General features: G+C 35.3%; 1 protein-coding gene across 1 annotated transcript; it reads left to right on the plus strand.

Annotated features, from left to right (window-relative positions):
- Positions 1 to 2,796: 2,796 nt before the first annotated feature.
- Positions 2,797 to 19,432, plus strand: LOC108666725 (E3 ubiquitin-protein ligase RNF181). The gene is made up of 5 exons (XM_018153640.2): positions 2,797 to 2,969; positions 17,223 to 17,325; positions 17,624 to 17,739; positions 19,060 to 19,134; positions 19,365 to 19,432. The coding sequence occupies exons 1-5, from the start codon at positions 2,871 to 2,873 to the stop codon at positions 19,422 to 19,424; spliced, it is 453 nt and encodes a 150-aa protein (XP_018009129.1). The 5' UTR covers positions 2,797 to 2,870; the 3' UTR covers positions 19,425 to 19,432.
- The last annotated feature ends 179 nt before the right edge of the window (positions 19,433 to 19,611 follow it).

Here is a 19,611-nt window from a genome sequence, read left to right on the forward strand (position 1 = left end):
CAATTATCAGTGCAATTCCTCAACTGGCTGCAGACGTCAAATGCCCAAATGTACTGGATACTGTACGATTTCACCAGACCGGCAGAAGCATCGGCGTCGTATCGACCAGTCATCAGACGATGCTCACCCTCCGCGAGCTTAGCTCTCTCGTCATTGATCTAATACACGGTAAAATCTGCCGACTGCTCGGTAACTGAGACAAATTTAATTAATTTCAAATTATCATACAGAGTGAATAAATTTTTAAGTGTGTTTGTCGAAAACAGAGGTTTTATCAAAATAATTACATTTTAAATAAATATGAACATGTGGTTCTGAAGTTGTACTGTCTCCGCGTACACGGCCCTCACTTCTCCCCTTTTCAATGTCAAGGGCGTGTTTTCCTCGTCCTCGGCCGCAGATATTCCTTTAATTTTGGTAAACCTTCGCTGACCGAAATTCAAATATTCCTTTAAACGTGTATTAATAGAAAGTTTTCAATATTTGACGGAACAATTAACTACACATTGTAATTTTTTCGATTTTCCAATGTAACGTAACAAGAGAAAATTTCATTTGAATACTTTTTATCTCAGAAATCTAAATGGATCTACGGCTAGAATTGTAGGTCAAAGAATAGAAACTGTTGAACTATTTAATACAGGCAAATATAGTGGGGAAATTCGCATGGTATTGAATGCCCCATGAATTGAGTTTTGTAGGCACTTTCCCAAACGCCTGCCCCGCCCGCAGCTTACAATTGATTCTAATTTAGGGTCTGCAGGTTAAATGTTCCTTTATTCTATTGTTTGTTCATTTCCTACCTTTAATTGATCTATTTTACCTGCGTTACTTAAATTTAAATTTTATTTCCCAACGCCATTTTTTATATATTACTTTTGAAGTTTAATACTTGAGAAGGGCAAAAATAGAGAAAGGTTTAATACTTCAGAAGGGCAAGAGGTATGAATAATTCCAGGCTTGATGTTTTATGAAGAAATACAGGCAATGAAGCTTCCAAGTCGTTGATAAACGACACATGCGTGGAGACCTCATTGATGTATACAAGGTTTATACATGATTTCAGATAGATTATTAGAACATAAAACGAAAATCAACTACTGGGGTCACGGTTATAAAAAAAATGCGGTGCTACTAATCAATGCGACTACAATTTTTTTGTTTCGTGACATCGACATGTGGAACTGACTTTCTGCTAGCTTCGTTGATACTCCGGCTAAGAGAAAGAACGCATTCAAGAACACTAAACAACGCTATGACGCAGTATACGTTTCGACTAGAAGTGCTTTCCACCTCACAACTGGTAGATGATCAGCAACTACTTAGTTTCATGCCAGCATCGGATACATCGGAAGCCAAAAGAACAGTCCACAGATCACCAGGAGACAAGTAACGAACATTACCAGAACCAGCAACAAGACTATTCTTCAACGCCGATTCTACTAAACTATATTATATTATACTATAATATGATAGCTTTGCAATACTATACAGTATATTATTCGATACCATACCATAATACACTGATCCAATTACTTATGAGTCAAGAAAAGTACAAGAATCGGCGACAGGCCTATCCAGGCCTATTCTTTAAATGCCGAAGATACTATACTATACTATACTATACTATAATATACTATACTATACTATACTATACTATACTATACTATACTATACTATAATATAATATACTATACTATACTATGATGCGACTTTACCATAGTTCGAGCATTCATTTATAAACGGTTCGTGTATGAATCTGCTTATATTCATTGAGAAAAATCATTGCCATAGAGCCAAACTTTCCTTCATATTATAAGTACAAAAAATCCCTACCCAATTTCCCTGATTGTAAAGCTGATTATGAAACGTTTTCTTATATTATCTTTATCATTTTTTTATGTTCTGTGCCAGCGGCGTGCCACAAGGAAGCGTTCTCGGGCCTATTCTATTCGTTGCGTTTATAAACGATCTGCCAGAAGCTGTGTCTAGCGTTTGCTCGATGTATGCTGACGACACAAAAATTTATAATAAATCTCAATCAATCGTCAGTTATGGAAAGATCGGGTTCCAAAGGCCGGATCCCTTGTGAATCACGTCACGAAAAGTTCAAGAATCGGCAACAGGCCATGGGCCTATGTCTTCAACGCCGACACTTCTATTCTATTCTTTTCTATGTTGGATCCAGACACAGACAGCACAGACGTGCACAGACTCCGTTTTCAGCTGCAGTCCCATACTTCTGAGTCGTCATTGAAAATATCTATATTTTCACCTTGAATCAAATCAGACAAAACTTGCAATAAAATAATATAGTCCGTTTGAAATTTATTTTCAATTAGGCATAGAACTGATCCATGTATATAGAACTTAGTTTACGTGAAGCACAACAACTTAAATTTTTGATAGCTACCGTAAGGGAGAAAAATTGCTTTTTACGTGTGAGTTATAGTGTATACATTTTTTAAATTTTATAATGGTAGCATAAAAAGGCTTTCATATTTATGCGTTAAATGATCCGAGTTTTGGTAATTCAACGAAATATCGTCCGCGTGTTGTTGACTCAACTATAATTTCGTTGAATCATGTTATGTGCCTGAGCCTAATAGCTACGGTAATCAACTAAGTTCTCTGCAGTGTCCGGACTAAATTACCACACTTCGTCCGTGCAAACGAAGTGAAATATTCATAATATCTCCAGTTGAAGAAAAGAGGCCGAGTAATTATCCGGCGCCGACCGGCGGCCCAACGGTTCTCGCTTCTCGCATAGGAGGAAAGGAGCCTAAGGAGGTACGACATAACTCGATAATCGATTGAGTTGCGTGGCTCGCCTGCTGCTGTTTAAAAGCATAAATAATTTTGTGATAATTATGTCGTCATATTTTAGTGAACATGATTGCTCTGGTGGAGAAGTACCCAACCATTTTCTTGACTTTGCCCGTCTCATTGCTACTGGAGGATATTGGGAGGTTGGTTTATGTATTCCAATTGCCTTTTTGCTCATGGTTATGATCACTTTTGAATTATTGAATACTGATTTTTAATTGATATATTCAATTGACTATTTCATTCACAATTCATCTGCCTATTAGTATGTTATCTTATTAACTTGTAAGAGGAGAGAATGATGAGATCTATTCTATTTCTAGGTAGGCTCTAGAATCTAGATAGGCTAGCAGATCATCAGATGCAAATGCAATAATTTCTACTCAAACAGGAAAATTGGGCAGAAAAGGTCCATGATATCATATGGTTAAACATTCATTGAATTTGGCAAATTTAAGCCATTCCTATTGCCTTTTCCAAATTCCTTCATTTGAAAATGAAAAAAAAAAAACTTCCTGTTTTATCTGCAAAAATTGATGATCAATGTATGTTGTATGAAATGTTTAATTTTACCTGCAGTTTTATAAAACTTTTGTCTAATTCCTTAATATTCCAATTTGGATTCCTACTTTTTGACTATAGTAGTAATAGCCAATAGTACTATAGTATAGTAACATTACTGTTATAACTTGCAAAATTGCTGTAATGTAATGCTGTTTGAAATCAAGATAAGCTCCTAGGGCCTAGCCTTCTAATTTTTAGGTACCATGAATGAAAATTTTTTACTAAAGACTGAAATTTTGTTGCTCAAAGTCATAAGTAATACTTTCTTTAACATTAAAATCTCTTTTCAAACCTGTGCACCATGGTCAGGAAGGTGCAGTGTGTACGCTGGAGGTTCGTTTGCGGATGTACGCCAGTACGCCAAGGAAGAAAGTTGCCAATATGCTTGCTAAAAACGGAAGTGTAACCCTCGCCAATGCTGCATGATCGACACAGGCACACGTACTTTACGATTGATGCCTGGCAATTGTCACAAACACACGTGCTTTACGATCTATATAGCCAATGCCCAATGATCAACACTGATGCGCGCTCTTTGCAATCAAAGTGGCCGATGCCTAATGATCGACACAAGTGCGCGCAATTTACGATCAGTTTAGCCGATGCCCAATGATCAACACAGAAGCGCGCTCTCTGCGATCAAAGTGGCCGATGCCTAATGATCGACACAAGCGCACGCGATTTACGAATGTGCTGTGTTATGATGTGTTGTTATGTTGTTATAATGTGCTATGTTATGATGTGTTATGTTATGTTGTTATACTGCGCAATGTTATAATGTATGTTGTTATACTGTGCTTTGTTATGATGTGTTATGTTGTTATAATATGGTGTGTTGTTATACTGTGCTATGTTATGATGTGTTATGTTATGTTGTTATATGTGCTAGATGATGATGTGTTATGTTGTTATAATATGGTGTGTTGTTATACTGTGCTATGTTATGATGTGTTATGTTGTTATAATGTGCCATGTTTTTAATAATATAATGTTATAATGTGCCATGTTGTTAATAATATAATAAAGTTCATAATAGAACGCACTAGATTGTAATAGAACACACTAGATTGTAATAGATCGCATTAGAAGGCACTAGATTGTAATAGAACGCACTAGATCGCAGTAGAAGGCACTAGATTGTAATAGAACAACGTAGATCGTAATAGAACGCACTAGATCGCATTAGAAGGCCCTAAATTGCTTTAAAATGCATTACTATGCACTAAAATGCTCAAAACCAGATGAGGACGTATGTCGGGACAAGCCAGATCACCCAGATGTGGATGTATGCCAAGACAAGCCAGATGCGGACGTACGGTACGTCGGGACAAGCCAGATCACCCAGATGCAGATGTACGTCGAGACAAGCCAGATGCGGACATACGCCGGACATGTGCGCCAAAAACGTTATTTTAGCTCTTTGTATGCCGCGTTGTACGCCAGTTGAAGGGCTTGGAGCCTCGTTTACGCCGGATTAATCCGCGGAAAATGGCACCATCCTGGGTATGGCCTATGCACACATATTATGCAAAATCTTCAATTCTACCATCTAAATTGCAATGAAAACATTCCTTTTCATTTCACAAATAATGGTGTAGAATTATAACAGTAATAGTGGCAGTTCATTTTATTTTGAAGAAATATGTTAAATCCAAGCCTGACTGGAAATTTAAGGTAATGAACAGGTGTACCATAATTCACAATTCTCACAGAATTATACAGGAAAGCAGTTGCACGGATTTTGCAAGAGATCTTTAACCTTCTCACATAATTACTGTCTTCACGATTCGATATTTAAAGGAATAACATCTCACTTTAGTCTAAAAAGTTATTCCTTTTGTTGCCTTAGTCATAAAGCCTAGAAAAAAAAACACATACATTTTTTAGTACAATGCATCCGTTGTAGCTTCTTCCATAGACATCACTCTGTGCATGCTGCAGACCTGCAGTTGCTGCCTTCTATAATGCGGACACGCCAACAGCTACTTCATAACTTTCAACAGACAGAATTCTTGAAATGCATTTGAATATTATGCAATGCTTTTAGCAAAGACTGATCTAGGCAACAATTTTTTTAAGAAAAAATATACTCATTTCAAATATACAGTATTAAAGACAAGAATCCTAAACCAACTGCTGATTAATTGATCATACAAATTATGTATTCTTTATGGCATATATATACAGTATGAGTAACCCATGATTGTTTGAAAAATGAAGATTACTTATTTATATACAAAAATTACCACAATGTATTTGGTTGTGTTGAAAATGCAACACAATAGAATGTAACTAACAGGAGTGCTCAAAGCAAGTGCTCAGCAACTAGAGCAGAGATCTGCAGAGCAGAACCAGTCTTGGACAAATTTAAAGCATTAAACCAGTTTGGACAAATTTAAGGCCAGTCTCACAGCCAATCTCCAAATTCCTATGAGACTGGCTGCAAGTTTGGCCGCAAATTTGTCTGAGACATGAATTTGTGCCGGCAAGAGAACAGCTGTTGCACAACACACCGGGGGTTTTGCAAATAACAAGTTCATTAGTGCGCTATGATTATAATTCGTTGATTTCTATTATCAGTGAATGGAACTTTTCTTCAGTTAAACGGTAGATCAAAAGGAAAGTTGTTATTTTTTTTTTTTGCTTCATTTTTGTTGCATTCGAAATGTCGTTAATAAATAAGAATTACTTCCTGAAACTTGCCTTTTGATCTACTGTTCAACTGAAGAAAAGTTCCATTCACTGATAATAGAAATCGACTAATTCTCTGGTCATCAATCGCACGTGTGTAAACAAATAAATTCTGCCATTTAAAATAAATTTATGATTATAATAAAGATGTCTACTCCTTCCTTCCTATTTTAGTTTAATTTATGGGTTGTACCTTGATGTAAATTATTTACGATTTTGACCCTACAACAAATTCATCCATTTCCAGTTATGACGTCAATCCTTTAACTTTTCTCTCTGTGGAATTTTTAGTTCAGGTTTTAGCTATCCTACTGTCAGGTTTTAGCACAAGGGCCGGGGCACAGTGAAAAAGTTCTCACGCTGGCAGCTATGACTTGACAAGGGAAAGGATACAAATAAGCATGTCAACTCTTACATACTTGATGACAGCAAATCCCACCCTAATACAGAGCTGGGCACGGCAAAAATTGGCAACAAATTTCTAGGCCTAGCCTACCCGTATTTGCAATTCCCAATGAAGGCTACAATGCACGCTAATAATTTAACCTTCACAATAGTACAAATAAAGAGGGCTAAAATGGGGATGGTATTTCACCAATCCCAAAAAGGGGTACATCACCGGCGGGAATGAAGGCGAGCGTCGGCAGACTTCCCCGGGATTTATTCAGTCACACTCCGGCAATACTTGGCTGCGGCGTTCGTTGCTTCTCGGTGAGCTTTGTCTGAGGGTGTTTTCCAAAGGGTGTTGTGGTGTTATCTGAAGAGATGTCATAAAGTACGCTGGAAGACTCCCCGGTGACTCAATCCGTCGTAATCCGGCAATACTTGGATTTGGCGTTGGTTTCTTTGGCGTTGCGGTCTAACGCGGAGGGTTGCTGCTTGAACACTCGTAGAACTTTGCATCGATGGAACTCACTCTGAGCGTGTATAACCAGGCTCGCGTTGTAGCTTTTGGCAGATGATTCTAGTTGTCCGTCTTGAATTGTCGTGGTTAACTTGCAGCACTATCTCTCGCACCTGCAGAGCTGTTTCCACAAATACGTCTGGCTTTTCGCTGAGTCGTAGAACGCCGCCCAGTAGCTCTACACGCCACTAACACCGGTACGGAACTGACTCGCGGTGGCCCGCTCGCCCCTTAAATTCTTCCCCGGTCTCGCGCATGCGCGCTAGACGGCTCGAGCTCCACACTCCTTAATTCAAAATTCGTTTCTAACCCCCAATCCCTATTCTTATCTTATTTATACTTTATTCCTAATCATCGTCGGTTTTTAATAAATCTTTTAACGGTTATAGTTATATTCTCCTATACTAATCAGCTAATAGTGCAAGTGATGACTGGTAGCATCATACAATTTACAATTATAGATCATTCTAGGCTATATTGCAGAATTAGAAGTTCCTTGTCGTTTTAGCATTAAGTATCCAATTGCATTCAATTGTGCAAATTTAGATTAAATACTTATACGAAGTAACGTGACTTCGGCCACCATTACAACAGAAACAAATGGCAGCAAAACAAAATAATAAACATTGGCCAAAGTCACCCCAGTCACTTTGGCCAACATTTATTATTTTGTTTTGCTGCCATTTGTTTCTGTTGTAGTGGTGGCCAAAATCACCTCCGGTGGCCTAAGTCACCCCAGTTGACAGTATCTAATAATAATTTTGCTAGAAATAAATATAAAATTGATTATTCCAAATAAACTAATTTCTTTCCAGTATGGCAATAGATGCTTCAATTATTTGCCATCTTTTTTACAAAAACTTGGGCATCTATTTGAAATGTTTGAATGTATTTTATACTCAAATGAAAAAATTAAAAATTCTACTGATTTAGATTGAATAATGTTGAATTTTCTCTAACAATTTAGAGGATCATTCAGATACAACCAAAATAGGCATTTATCATTGTACATGCAAAAAACATGGGATATACTGTATAACTCTGCCCAGAACACTAAGAAATTAACAATTAATCAATTGTTAACTACCTATCAGTTAATCAAATTAATTGATAACTCAGTAATCTGTTGCCACATTAATCTTTGTTTTTTTTTTATGCAGGAATGATTGAAATCAGGCTTTGATGGTGTTAGGGGCCACAGTTTGGCAAATTAATTATTTATTGAGCATTAATAATAGTTTGAATTAATTCTCTTCTTTGTGTTCCCTATGCATTAATACTAAACAAGTTACAGCTAGTTAAAGTTAAATTACCTAGTGCATGTGAGTGTGAAGCATGGTTTTAGAGGGAGTCAGTTTTCTCTTTTGTTATTTTGATTTGATTTAGTTCACTCATTATTATCCTGGCCCAGTTTTATTCATTTACCAGTTATTCTTGTTTACTCTGTTCTGTTCAATCCAGCTTGGGCTGCTGGCTATTTTTGTTTTCATGCTTGGTTCACCCCATCATTCATAGCCCTAGGCTGTCCCATTTCAAACAAACAAATTTTCACCTTTCATATTCATGTACCACTGAGTTTATTTAATACATTTTTGCTTGGTTCTTCTTCCATTTGTTTCCTTGAGTTTGTTTTGCTTGGTTTCATGTGCTGGTACTATACTGGCAAAACTGCTGACCTTAAGAGGGCCTGACCCCCAACAAAGGAAGCATGTTAATGTTCTGCAAGAGTCACACTAATTTCATCTTAATTTAATACAGAAAAAGCACATCAGAGCAAACATTAATTTATTTTGAGATGAAGAAATGCAAGATAGAAAAACTTACCATTCATTATCATATATTATGGGAGATTTGCTTTAGAAATTTAATTATATCTGTTAAATCAACAAGGCAACCACACAGCTGAGAGTTATACTCAATCACATTTGGGAAGTAGAAGTTCCTGTGTGATGGTGCCAAGTCGTCTTTAATACAGTGAGTGTAATCTGCAAGTAAAGTTGCATTCATGTCATGCTGCTGCTTTTGGCCTACTGGTATACCGTCAAACAGAGTAAAAAAGGACGGGCAGGGTAAATCGGGATGTGTGTCCCACATTTTGTAGAAATGTTGTAGCAGCTAAACTAATCAAAATATTGCAAAACTAAAAATGGTGGTGTAAACTTCAACATTTTTACTATCTATTATGTATAAAGCTAGTCAAGAAATCAAACATTTACTATCTCTAAAAAATCGCTGAAGAAAAGTGTGGAAAGTGCGATTTTGGAAAAGTACCTCTGCTAAGGTCTGGAGCAAAAAAAAAAAATATTTACCGCATTAAAAAATTTTACTTACATAAAAGCTGCACCAAGGTGTCGGCTTAAAAATGTAATTGACAGATTTGCCTATCTAATTCCAAAAAAAAATGGCAGCCATTTCTGCACGACGGGGTAAAAAGGGACACCCCCCCGGGGTAATTAGGGAAACGCTTAAAAACGCATTTACAGTAGAACCACAGTTGGCAAAGGCTCCAGTTAAGGAAAAAATTGATTAAAAACAAAGAATATTGATTACATTTACCTCGCTCAGCAAAAAAAATTTCACTTATCGAAAAATTAGTGTCATCACAAAATTGTGCATAGAATGTCATATATATATAAAATTGTGCACCAGGCCTCATAGAATGAAAAGTAATTTACCTAAACTATGACTTATTTCTCCAAAACATATGATGGTTGTCACCAAAACATTCCTCTCTGTTTCAGGTATGTTTTTCACGATCTTTTTTATAGTAAATTTACTTAACTCAATTAAAATGGTGGGAAATTACAAGCCATCCTGTAAGCTTACAGATACAGAAAAAATGCTATAAGGCTGCTGATATGAAGCTTGCAGTGGACAAGGTAGTTGAAATACTCAATGGCCTATTCATGGATATTGTAATATCACATCAATAATACAGTAATTAATGTATATGGTAATATATCAATAAAGGAAAAACAAGTAAAGATCACAAAAAATGTCATTTATTCTACCTCTACATCATCTACAATGAAAGAGGAGGACTTCAGAGTAGGTACCGTCAACTGGGGTTACTTCGGCCGCCAGGGTGACTTTGGCCGTGTTTTTTATTTTGTTTTGCAAACAAAAGCGGGGTCATAAACAATGGCCAAAGTCACTCTGGCGTTTATGACCTCATTTACGACCTTGGTGTTTATGACCCCGGTGTTTACTACCCCATTTTTGTTTGCAAAACAAAATCAAAAATGCTGCCCAAGTCACCCTGGGGGCCAAAGTCACCCCAGTTGACGGTGCTGTTAGTAATGGATGAGTGCACTCTGCATGCTTTAAATGTTTTAAAATTAAGTTTTATTGCAAGTGTCCTATTTTGCATCTGGCACCTCACATGCAGCATATGGAATTTTTTTGGAGATGCCATTCAGTATCCATCACAAAGAACTTTAAAATGAGCCCAATCTCATTTCTGAAATGTTTCATGGTAAGAATTTATTAACAAAAAACTCTCAAAACCGTCCCTTTTTACTCCGTTTGACAGTACAGCTGATGCAATTTACTGCCATAATTCTGGTATTCCCCCTTTGTTTGATCTTTCCACAGATTTAGGACTTGCCTCTCCTCGTGGAGTTTGCGAGTTCTTCAATTATTTTTTCAATTATCCTGCAAAATTTGTGGCAATTTCTTCACTGAAATAGCTTGCAACGGAGTTAGAACAGGCAGATTAATCTTTTTGATGTTGAGTATTTTTCACTTGAGCATCCAAGAAAAAATCATTACTTACCAAAACAAATTATTAGCAGGCAGAAATGAGAGATGACTGTAAGACACACCCTTTTCATTCAGCAGAGAACATTCAGAGATGGTGTTTGAAGAGTGTCAGACTGTTAGCAACATGCAATATGCACAATTGACTCCTGCGTCTGGTATTTTTTTTATCCGAGACAAGACGAGACAACAGGCTCTGTCCTGGTTTGCAATAAAAACCGGGACAATTTTCAGCCCTCTGTAGGTATTCCGGGACGATACTGAGACGAGACAAGACATCCCGGTTAAAATAGGTAGGTACCTTAAAATTTCCCGGAATTTATATAGCCATTTCAGCGAGACATAACGAGACAAATAAATTATTGATGTGGTGTAAACTTTGGCTTACCATAATACATTTAATTTATACAGAGCTGGGCAGCGCTACTTTGAAATGTAGCGGCCGCTACCGCTACATGCTCTGAATGTACCAGTAGCGCCGCTGCCGCTACTGAAAATGTAGCGTCCGCTACATGTAGCGCGCTACTGCCCCCCTCTGGTAACAACTAACATGTTGACACTAGTAACAGGCTGAGGTTGATAACATTACACCGAAATCTGTCGTACAGTTTTATTCTGTAATTTATATTATGTATGTATCATGCTAGTTTTTAATTTAATATTTGATACTATTAAGTAAAATCTAAAAGCTTTATCTATAAATGTAGCGGAAGCGCTGTAGCGGCAAAACCTTGTATCGCTACTTAAATATGTAGCGGGCTCTACTGCTACCGCTACAATTGCTTAAATGTAGCGCCGCTACCGCTACTGAAAATGTAGCGGCCACTACATGTAGAGCGCTACTGCGCACACCTGCATTTATTTAATAACTTGAGACGTATCCTTATACTATTCTGATTGGAGCTCGGAAATTGAAATGATTTTTGCTACGAATACATTTTCTGGTTTAATATGGTACTTAATCTTGACAGGCAAATAAAAATGGAAAAACACGTTTTTTTCAAAAATTGTGTTCTATGATGATTTGGAGGAGGCCATACTAGCTGTAGCTGGTGACATTGGCTGACTGGACAGACTTTGATTTGCCTCCAGCACAATCACAGAATCAGATTCATTGATCTTGCCTTAAGCAATCTCTTTCAACAAAAAGTTTGGAAAGAAATATCAACAACATTTTAAAATACAACAAAATTTAAGTTGGAAAAAATATAATAGTTTGATCTTCGAAAAAGAATTCAAAATATCCATGTGTATCCTTTCAAAATAACATTAAACAAGCCCAAGTGCAGAGGTGGGCAGTAGCGCGCTACATGTAGCGGCCGCTACTAGCGGCCGCTACTAGCGGCCGCTACATTTTCAGTAGCGGTAGCGGTAGCGGCTCTACATTTAAGGCAATGTAGCGGTAGCGGTAGCGCCCGCTACATATTTAAGTAGCGATACGAGGTTTTGATGCTACAGCGCTACCGCTACATTTATAGATAAAGCCATTAGATTTTACTTAAGGGGACCGGCTACCCTCCAAAAAAACTTTTTTGTTTACAGACGGATCGTTTTGAAACTTGGTACACATATGTAAAACAGAAATCTAAGACCTTTTTGTTCATGTAAATTTAAAAAAAATAAAAGAAAACGTGGAATTAATAGAAAACGGCAAATAAGGGCTACCTACTCTAAAAAAAATTTATAACTTTTGCAAATCACATGCTACAATGTCGAGACACATATCATTCGATTTGTAACAAAAATATCTAGCGATTGTGGAGCCCCGATTTTTTATTTTCCTCATCGTTTTTTTTATTCGCGTTCTTCCCATTTTTTCACATTTTTACCCCCCACCCCCCTCCCCCTCCCATATATAAGACAAACCATGCACATATTAAAAAAAGGCTTCTACAGTCGCTACGTATTGTTTTTACAAATCGAATGTTATGTCTCTCATTGCCGTAGCTTGAAAACTGTTGGAGTTATAATTTTTTTAAGATGGCGTTTTTTGGATTTTTAAATTGCTCAGGGGAGCCAAATAAAGCAAAATTCATTGAAAACAGAAGAATATGCCCAAAAAATCTTGATATTGTAGCCCAAGCTTTCCCATTGCCAATTATTTGCATTCAGGGTACCAGACCTATTCTGGTACGTCTTTAGACCTATTTATGTTCAATTTAACGTGAATAATAGGCTATAATGGGACTTTTTATATATAATATATATATATATAAAATATTCATTCTACATGACTTTACAACTGCATTACGCAAAAACTATTGCATGTACATCCATGGTAGTAGCTTTGTTAAACGCGTCTTGATTGTAGCTTTCAAACGAGTGCAAATACTTTGCAATTAACCTAAATAATGACATATAAATACCATTTATTTGTAAATAATGATATCAAATGATCATTTTATAAAAGTTCAAGACTGTATTACGCAAAAAAGTATTGCATGTACATCTATGGTTGTAGCTTTGTTGAACGCGTCTCGTTTGTAGCTTTCAAACGAGTGCAAACACTTTGCAATTAACCTAAATAATGACATATAAATACCATTTATTTGTAAATAATGATATCAAATGATCATTTTATAAAAGTTCAAGACTGCATTACGCAAAAAAGTATTGCATGTACATCTATGGTAGTAGCTTTGTTGAACGCGTCTCGTTTGTAGCTTTCAAACGAGTGCAAACACTTTGTAATAAACGAGAGTAATGATCTATATATACAAATTTAATTCAAATAAATCTTTGTACATATTGTTAAAAAATGTTCATATATATATTTTTAAAACTGTCTTACGCAAAAATTATAGCACGCACAGACATGCGGTAAACTGCGTTAGACGTGCCTTATTCATGCAGCAGCTACAAAATGAGTCAAGAAAACGGTAAAGCCAAAATTTCCGATTTTTAAGGTAGCCGGTCCCCTTAATAGTATTAAATATTATCCAAAATCCAGCATGATGCATACATAATATAAATTACAGAATAAAACTGTACGAAAGATTTCGGTGTAATGTTGTCAACCTCAGCCTGTTACTAGTGTCAACATTTTAGTTGTTACCTGTTAAGTTGTTACCAGTTACCACTTACAGGTTTTTTTCATCTTCCAGTTTTCTTACAGTTATTTTTACACAGTTATTTTTATATTTCACCTTCCCTACACGGATGTCTACTTTAATCTACCAATCTCAAAAATAATCCACATAGGTATACAAAAAAAGACTGATTGAATGTGGATAATTTTTTAGATTGGTAGATTAAAGTTCACATCCATGTAGGGAAGGTAAAACATAAAAATAACTGTAACTTTTATTTACTGTATCTAGTTCGGTTATGTTAATTGCAATAATGTTGCATTGATATGTTTTAAAAATGTTTTATTTTCATTAAATGTTAATGAGTAAATCCCAATAGCAGAACAATAAATATTAAGAGATTTCTAATAATTTTGTCCATTGTAGCGGCTAATGTAGCGCGCTACATTTTACTGTAGCGGTAGCGGTAGCGCCCGTTACAATCTAGTGGATGTAGCGGTAGCGGTAGCGGTAGCGCCCGCTACATTTAGAGCATGTAGCGGTAGCGGTAGCGGCGCTACATTTCAAAGTAGCGCTGCCCAGCTCTGCCCAAGTGTTTGATAACAATTCAGGAAACTGCACAATTGTGGAGATTTCCTGGAGGCATAGCACAAAATTTTACAAAAGGCAGAGATAATCTAATACTAGCTTTAGTATTATTATGAATATCTTACCAGGACTCCACTCCACTGTCTACTAATTGGCCGACTAATCTAGACACGCGTCCCTACTCCCTATAATGCGCTCCAGGGCGCCTGAACTCATTCCGAACGCGTAATAAACTCCACTCATATTCGTACGGTTCCCATAAGTGCCATCAAAGCCTTAGTTAAGACATAAGAGTAACATTTTTGACTCGATACTCAGCCATGTATACATCGACAGGTTTGCGGTGTTTGTCGGACCATTAATTAACTGCCATGTCAGTTAGTCAGACAAATTATGCTAAATCTGCAATTAACTCAATTTAACTGGTAACTGTCTATGGCCCTATTAGTAGCAATAAAGGGCTAACTTGTCATTCTTCAACCCATGTTTTTGAAACAATTCGTATCGTAATCAAAAAACTTGTTTTGTCTTTAATAATTAAGAAAAATCTTGTCTCGTCTTGTTATGTCTTGTTTCAAATCTGTCTGTCTCGTCCTGGTTCATAATTTACCGGGACACAAGTTTTAAAGTCCGGGACAGAAGTCTTGTCTTGGTTCATCCGTTTATTCCAGGACAAATTTTACTCTCTGTCCTGTTATTTTTTTCCCGGAATTTTCTCATCTCGTTTAGTCTGTCCCGGTTAATTTCGAGAAAATTATTTTAAGACGCAGGAGCCTAATGCACAAGGAATCTTCATCAGGTAGCATGCATGTAAATATCATCTGACAGTGCCTAGCCCCAGTAACAAAAACGCCATGTATGATTAATTTTTGTTTTTTTTTATAAAGAATATAATCAGTTTCCTATTGAATTTTTTTGTTCCAATATTTTCCATGTGTGTGAAAAATTTGATGGTGACAATAACACTATAACTTGTATTTCAAAGCTTATTAAAAAGTATTGAAATAATTGAAGTGGTACACATATAGGTACATGTATCACTACATCCATGAGCAATACACTGTAGGTATGGTATATACATGTACAACTCTGACATCAACTTGTTAAGGGGGAGATCCACCATGAAAATCACAGAAATTACATTTTCTGTGTTTTTTATCTCATTTTGTAGGAAGAAGCCCAAATCAACAGCGGGAAATAAGACAAAAATAGCTGTCATAGTTTCTTTGTGTGGTCATTTTGAACTTTTATGAAAAAACATATTATAATCATATTTATAATAATTACTACAATTATTAATGTATATATAGATCTTTATTTGTGTAAATTGAACTGTCCTGAAGCTCATTTTGTTGCTACTGAAAAGACACGTCTTATACAGCCAACTTTATCTATGTAGGGCTTTAGTTTTTGCATTAGTTCTATAAAATGACAATTTTATAACAGCATTTACAAATATTTATTCTAAAAAGGGGTATTTATAGATCATTATTTGCATTAATTACAATGTGTTAGCATTCATTTTAAAGCTGTAAAGTAAATGCGTTTCACAAAGCATAGGTATGTACATCACGGATGTACATGCAATAATTTTTGTGTTTTGTGCTGTTTTAAACTTTTGTAAAATAAATATTTTAAGTAAATTAATCCATTATTGAATTGCATTTATAGCTTATTATTTGCAATAATCTAGACAAGAATAAGTCAAAAGATGCATGATGGTACCCTCTAGACAAGTAATTGGCTAAGGGAAAGCTGGTGCTTCAGTATCAAGCAATCTTTTAGCATTTCCTTCTTTTTTTTTTCAATTAATTTTACTTATTTGGCTCCTGAGCAATTAAAATTTCCAAAATACATCATCTTGGAAATCTATATCCTCCTATGATTTTCAAACTACAGCATCAAGAAACTTATTGTTTGATTTTTCAAGACTCTAGAAGCCCTCTTTTCTGATTTGGACATGGTTTGTATTAAGTATTGAAAAAACTAGGGGGAGAGGGAAAAATGGAGAATGGAAAAAGTTGTATAAAAAACAATTTAATTAAAAATAAAAATAAATTGCTTCTAGAGTAGATAAATATTCTCTTTACAAATTGAATGATATGTCTCTCAATGTTGTGGCATGTAAATCGAAGATGATTTATAATGAACCCCCCATTTTTGCCGTTTCCTATGCATTCAACATTTTCTCTCATTTCTTTCATAAAATTCAAATCATCAAAATGTTTTTCTTTTTGTAATTTACCTATTGATACAAAGTTTCATAAATATTGGTCATTTAGTTTAGGATATCATTTTTAGGTAGACATTCCCCTTAGAATACCCAAGCTATTCTAATATCTACACTTTGCTCTAAGTACATATGCTATATATATACTTTTTACTAAGACAGTAATATTCAGCTTCTGCTCTGATGCTGTACATTCCACTCAAATGTAACAGAAATTATTATTAAAATTAATTTATTCCTACTAAGCCATTCTAATCTTGAGAAACATCATAGAATAATAATGAGCAAAGAATGTACCTAGGTGAAGTTTACTGAACTTACAAAAATCACATTGCTCTGAAAAATTCTTAAATAGAAAGTTGAATATGTTTGGCTTTGTATAGTATATTAAATGCTCTGATGTCACTTGACTAATAGTAATACTAACTTAGCATTTAATTACAAACTATATGATGAAGTGCTAGAAATTTTGAACAACTTGATAGAGAAAATTTTTTATTTCATTTGACAAATACAGAAACCCAATTATTCACATTTATTATGTAACAAGAGACCAATTGAGTAATGCCATTGCTTCTATTAATTAATTTTACATTTTCATATACTTTTTGTTTATTTTTTCACCATGCAGCAAGTTGGACTTCAGTACAATGATCTTTTTGGCCACAAACCCCCACCTCCCACTTCAAGAGCTGTTATAGCAGATTTGGAAACTATCACTATAGATGAAGCAGGTAACTTGTGCTGCTGACAATATATGCAAATGGTGGACAAAATGATATAAATTGTGACCAGTGGCTAGCTAGCATGAAAACCTGAAGGGCTTCTAAATTTTTTTAATTGAGAAGAAATCTTTTTACAGCTGAAAATTAGTTTTCTATTTATTTGATAAACATTGTTTTATTTTAACAACTTTACACTTGTAAATTGTAAGCATTTTATACGTCTTAGTTACTGAATCATTCCAGCTTCTCCAAACTGTTACTCTTGAGCCCATCAAAATGTGTTTTTCTGACCCACAAAATTTTGCAGGAACAAGTCAGCAGTGTCCTGTGTGTCTAAAGCAGTATGAATTGAGTGAAAAGTGTCATCAACTGCCATGCAAGCATCTCTTCCACATCACCTGTGTGTTACCGTGGCTCAACAAGGTTTGTTTGAAGAAATTTCTGCAATTCCTAATGGAGAAGATCTAGTTATTTCTGATCATTGTAATTTTATTACCTAGAATGTTGCAGAATCAATTTTCTCTGATAATTTGATACATTTTAATTATTTATTGACATATTCTCCTTACATTTTTGGTTTCATTATACTTATCTTTTCTTTTAAAACACTTAATTCAATGTTAACTTCTATTTGGAGAGTATTTCCTAGTACCTACCTTTGTCCCTCATTTATCATTATCAAGAGATACCAGAAGCAACCCTGTTGAATGAAAAATCTCAAATAGTGGCATCCTCATATTTAAAACACTATATCTACATTTTGTCTTAATGTTTAACATCTGTAATGTTACTTATATATTTGTCAACATTTTTCGTTTGTTTGTGGTTTTGTTTTCCCTGGTGGGACATAGGTGCAGTTAGGGCCTACATCCATAATACGGTATTCCCTGTCTCTGATTTTATTTTACTTCTGGTTGAATCAAGAAGCCTTTCAATAGTTGAAGGGTAGATTATGAATTAAAATTTGGTTTGTAATTAGATGTGTTAAATTTCATTCAAGGATAAAAAATTGAAATTTGCTTAGAATTCCAACGTGGGAGCAATATGGGTGGGTCATGCTAAATGTTTCTTGGAATGGGACATGCCTTTGATAAGATAATTGTGGGCAACAAACATATAGCTATAGCTTGCACTATGAATGTGTAACAAAATAACTTTCTCAACAATTAATTGTCAACACTTTCCATGCCAATCAGAGACAACTGTGCTAAACTGAATTGGTATTCTAGATCTCTAGGTCTGCATCTATGTCTGCTTGGATACAGCATACTTTTTCTCCTAAATTTTTTGATTTTTGAGTTTTTGATGGAAATTTAAACAAAAAAGTTGCAAGGAATAGCTGTATATTAAATGCCTCATCATAGTTGCATTCTTGTACAGATAACTTTTATTAATAACAAGTCTTTTTATTAGGTTGACTTACCAAATTTTGAAGTTTGATGCTGCAGATAAATTTTCCGTATTATATTAAGACAGAATTCCCAAACTATTGGTGTAGGTAAGCTAGTTCATGATTGATATTGTCTACTAAGAGTTGTAGGAGGGATAATGAAATAATATACCTACCAAAAATACATGTAAAAAAAACCGTTAGTCCATTCTCTTATTATATAACATTGGTAATGATCAATTTATTTTTCAACACATATAATCGATTCATTTTATAGGCCTACTGCTGTAAACAATTTATTAGGAGTTTGTTAACATTGGAACATTTCTACATTGTAAATTACTTCTTTTCAGACCAACTCTTGTCCCATGTGCCGTCACGAGCTCAAGACTGATGATGAAGCCTATGAGGAATATAAACTGAGGAAGGTATGAGCCTTTTATCATGGTTTGATTATGTAATCATTCAATAATTCACTATCTTGTGATTCCTTGCTATTTTATTCTTGTGAAACAATATTTGAAAAAGTAGATCATTTATTAACATTATCGTTCATCAATTTTAGTATAAAATAGGCTCAACAGTTTAAGCCAAGTTACCTCATGCACTTTTTTCCTTAACTGTTGATAAATACTAATAATTCTAATTTATTCTTCAGAAAAACGAAGCAGAACGCAAGGCCCAGCTGGAAACTCTGCACGACTCTATGTTTTCTTAAGAACTTGCTGACAACTCCTACATTTACGTAGTGTTTGTATCTTGTGTATATTTTCAATATCATTCCAATGGTTTAGCATGCTCACTGAAAAATTTTCATACCGTATGACTTGTGATAGACAACATTTCCTGTAGATTTTCGAAATTCTGCACACATGCTCCCTTAGAGCACTGAAGAACCGATACAT

The sequence above is a fragment of the Hyalella azteca genome, unplaced genomic scaffold, assembly GCF_000764305.2.
Source record: "Hyalella azteca isolate HAZT.00-mixed unplaced genomic scaffold, Hazt_2.0.2 contig422, whole genome shotgun sequence".
Lineage (NCBI taxonomy): Eukaryota > Metazoa > Arthropoda > Malacostraca > Amphipoda > Hyalellidae > Hyalella > Hyalella azteca.

Excerpts from the sequence above, each read along its gene's own strand:
- LOC108666725 (XM_018153640.2), top strand. The coding sequence starts at position 2,871 with ATGTCGTCATATTTTAGTGAACATGATTGCTCTGGTGGAGAAGTACCC. Across the intron at positions 2,970-17,222 it reads CTACTGGAGGATATTGGGAG|CAAGTTGGACTTCAGTACAA; the intron begins GTTGGTTTATGT and ends TTCACCATGCAG. Across the intron at positions 17,326-17,623 it reads TATCACTATAGATGAAGCAG|GAACAAGTCAGCAGTGTCCT; the intron begins GTAACTTGTGCT and ends AAAATTTTGCAG.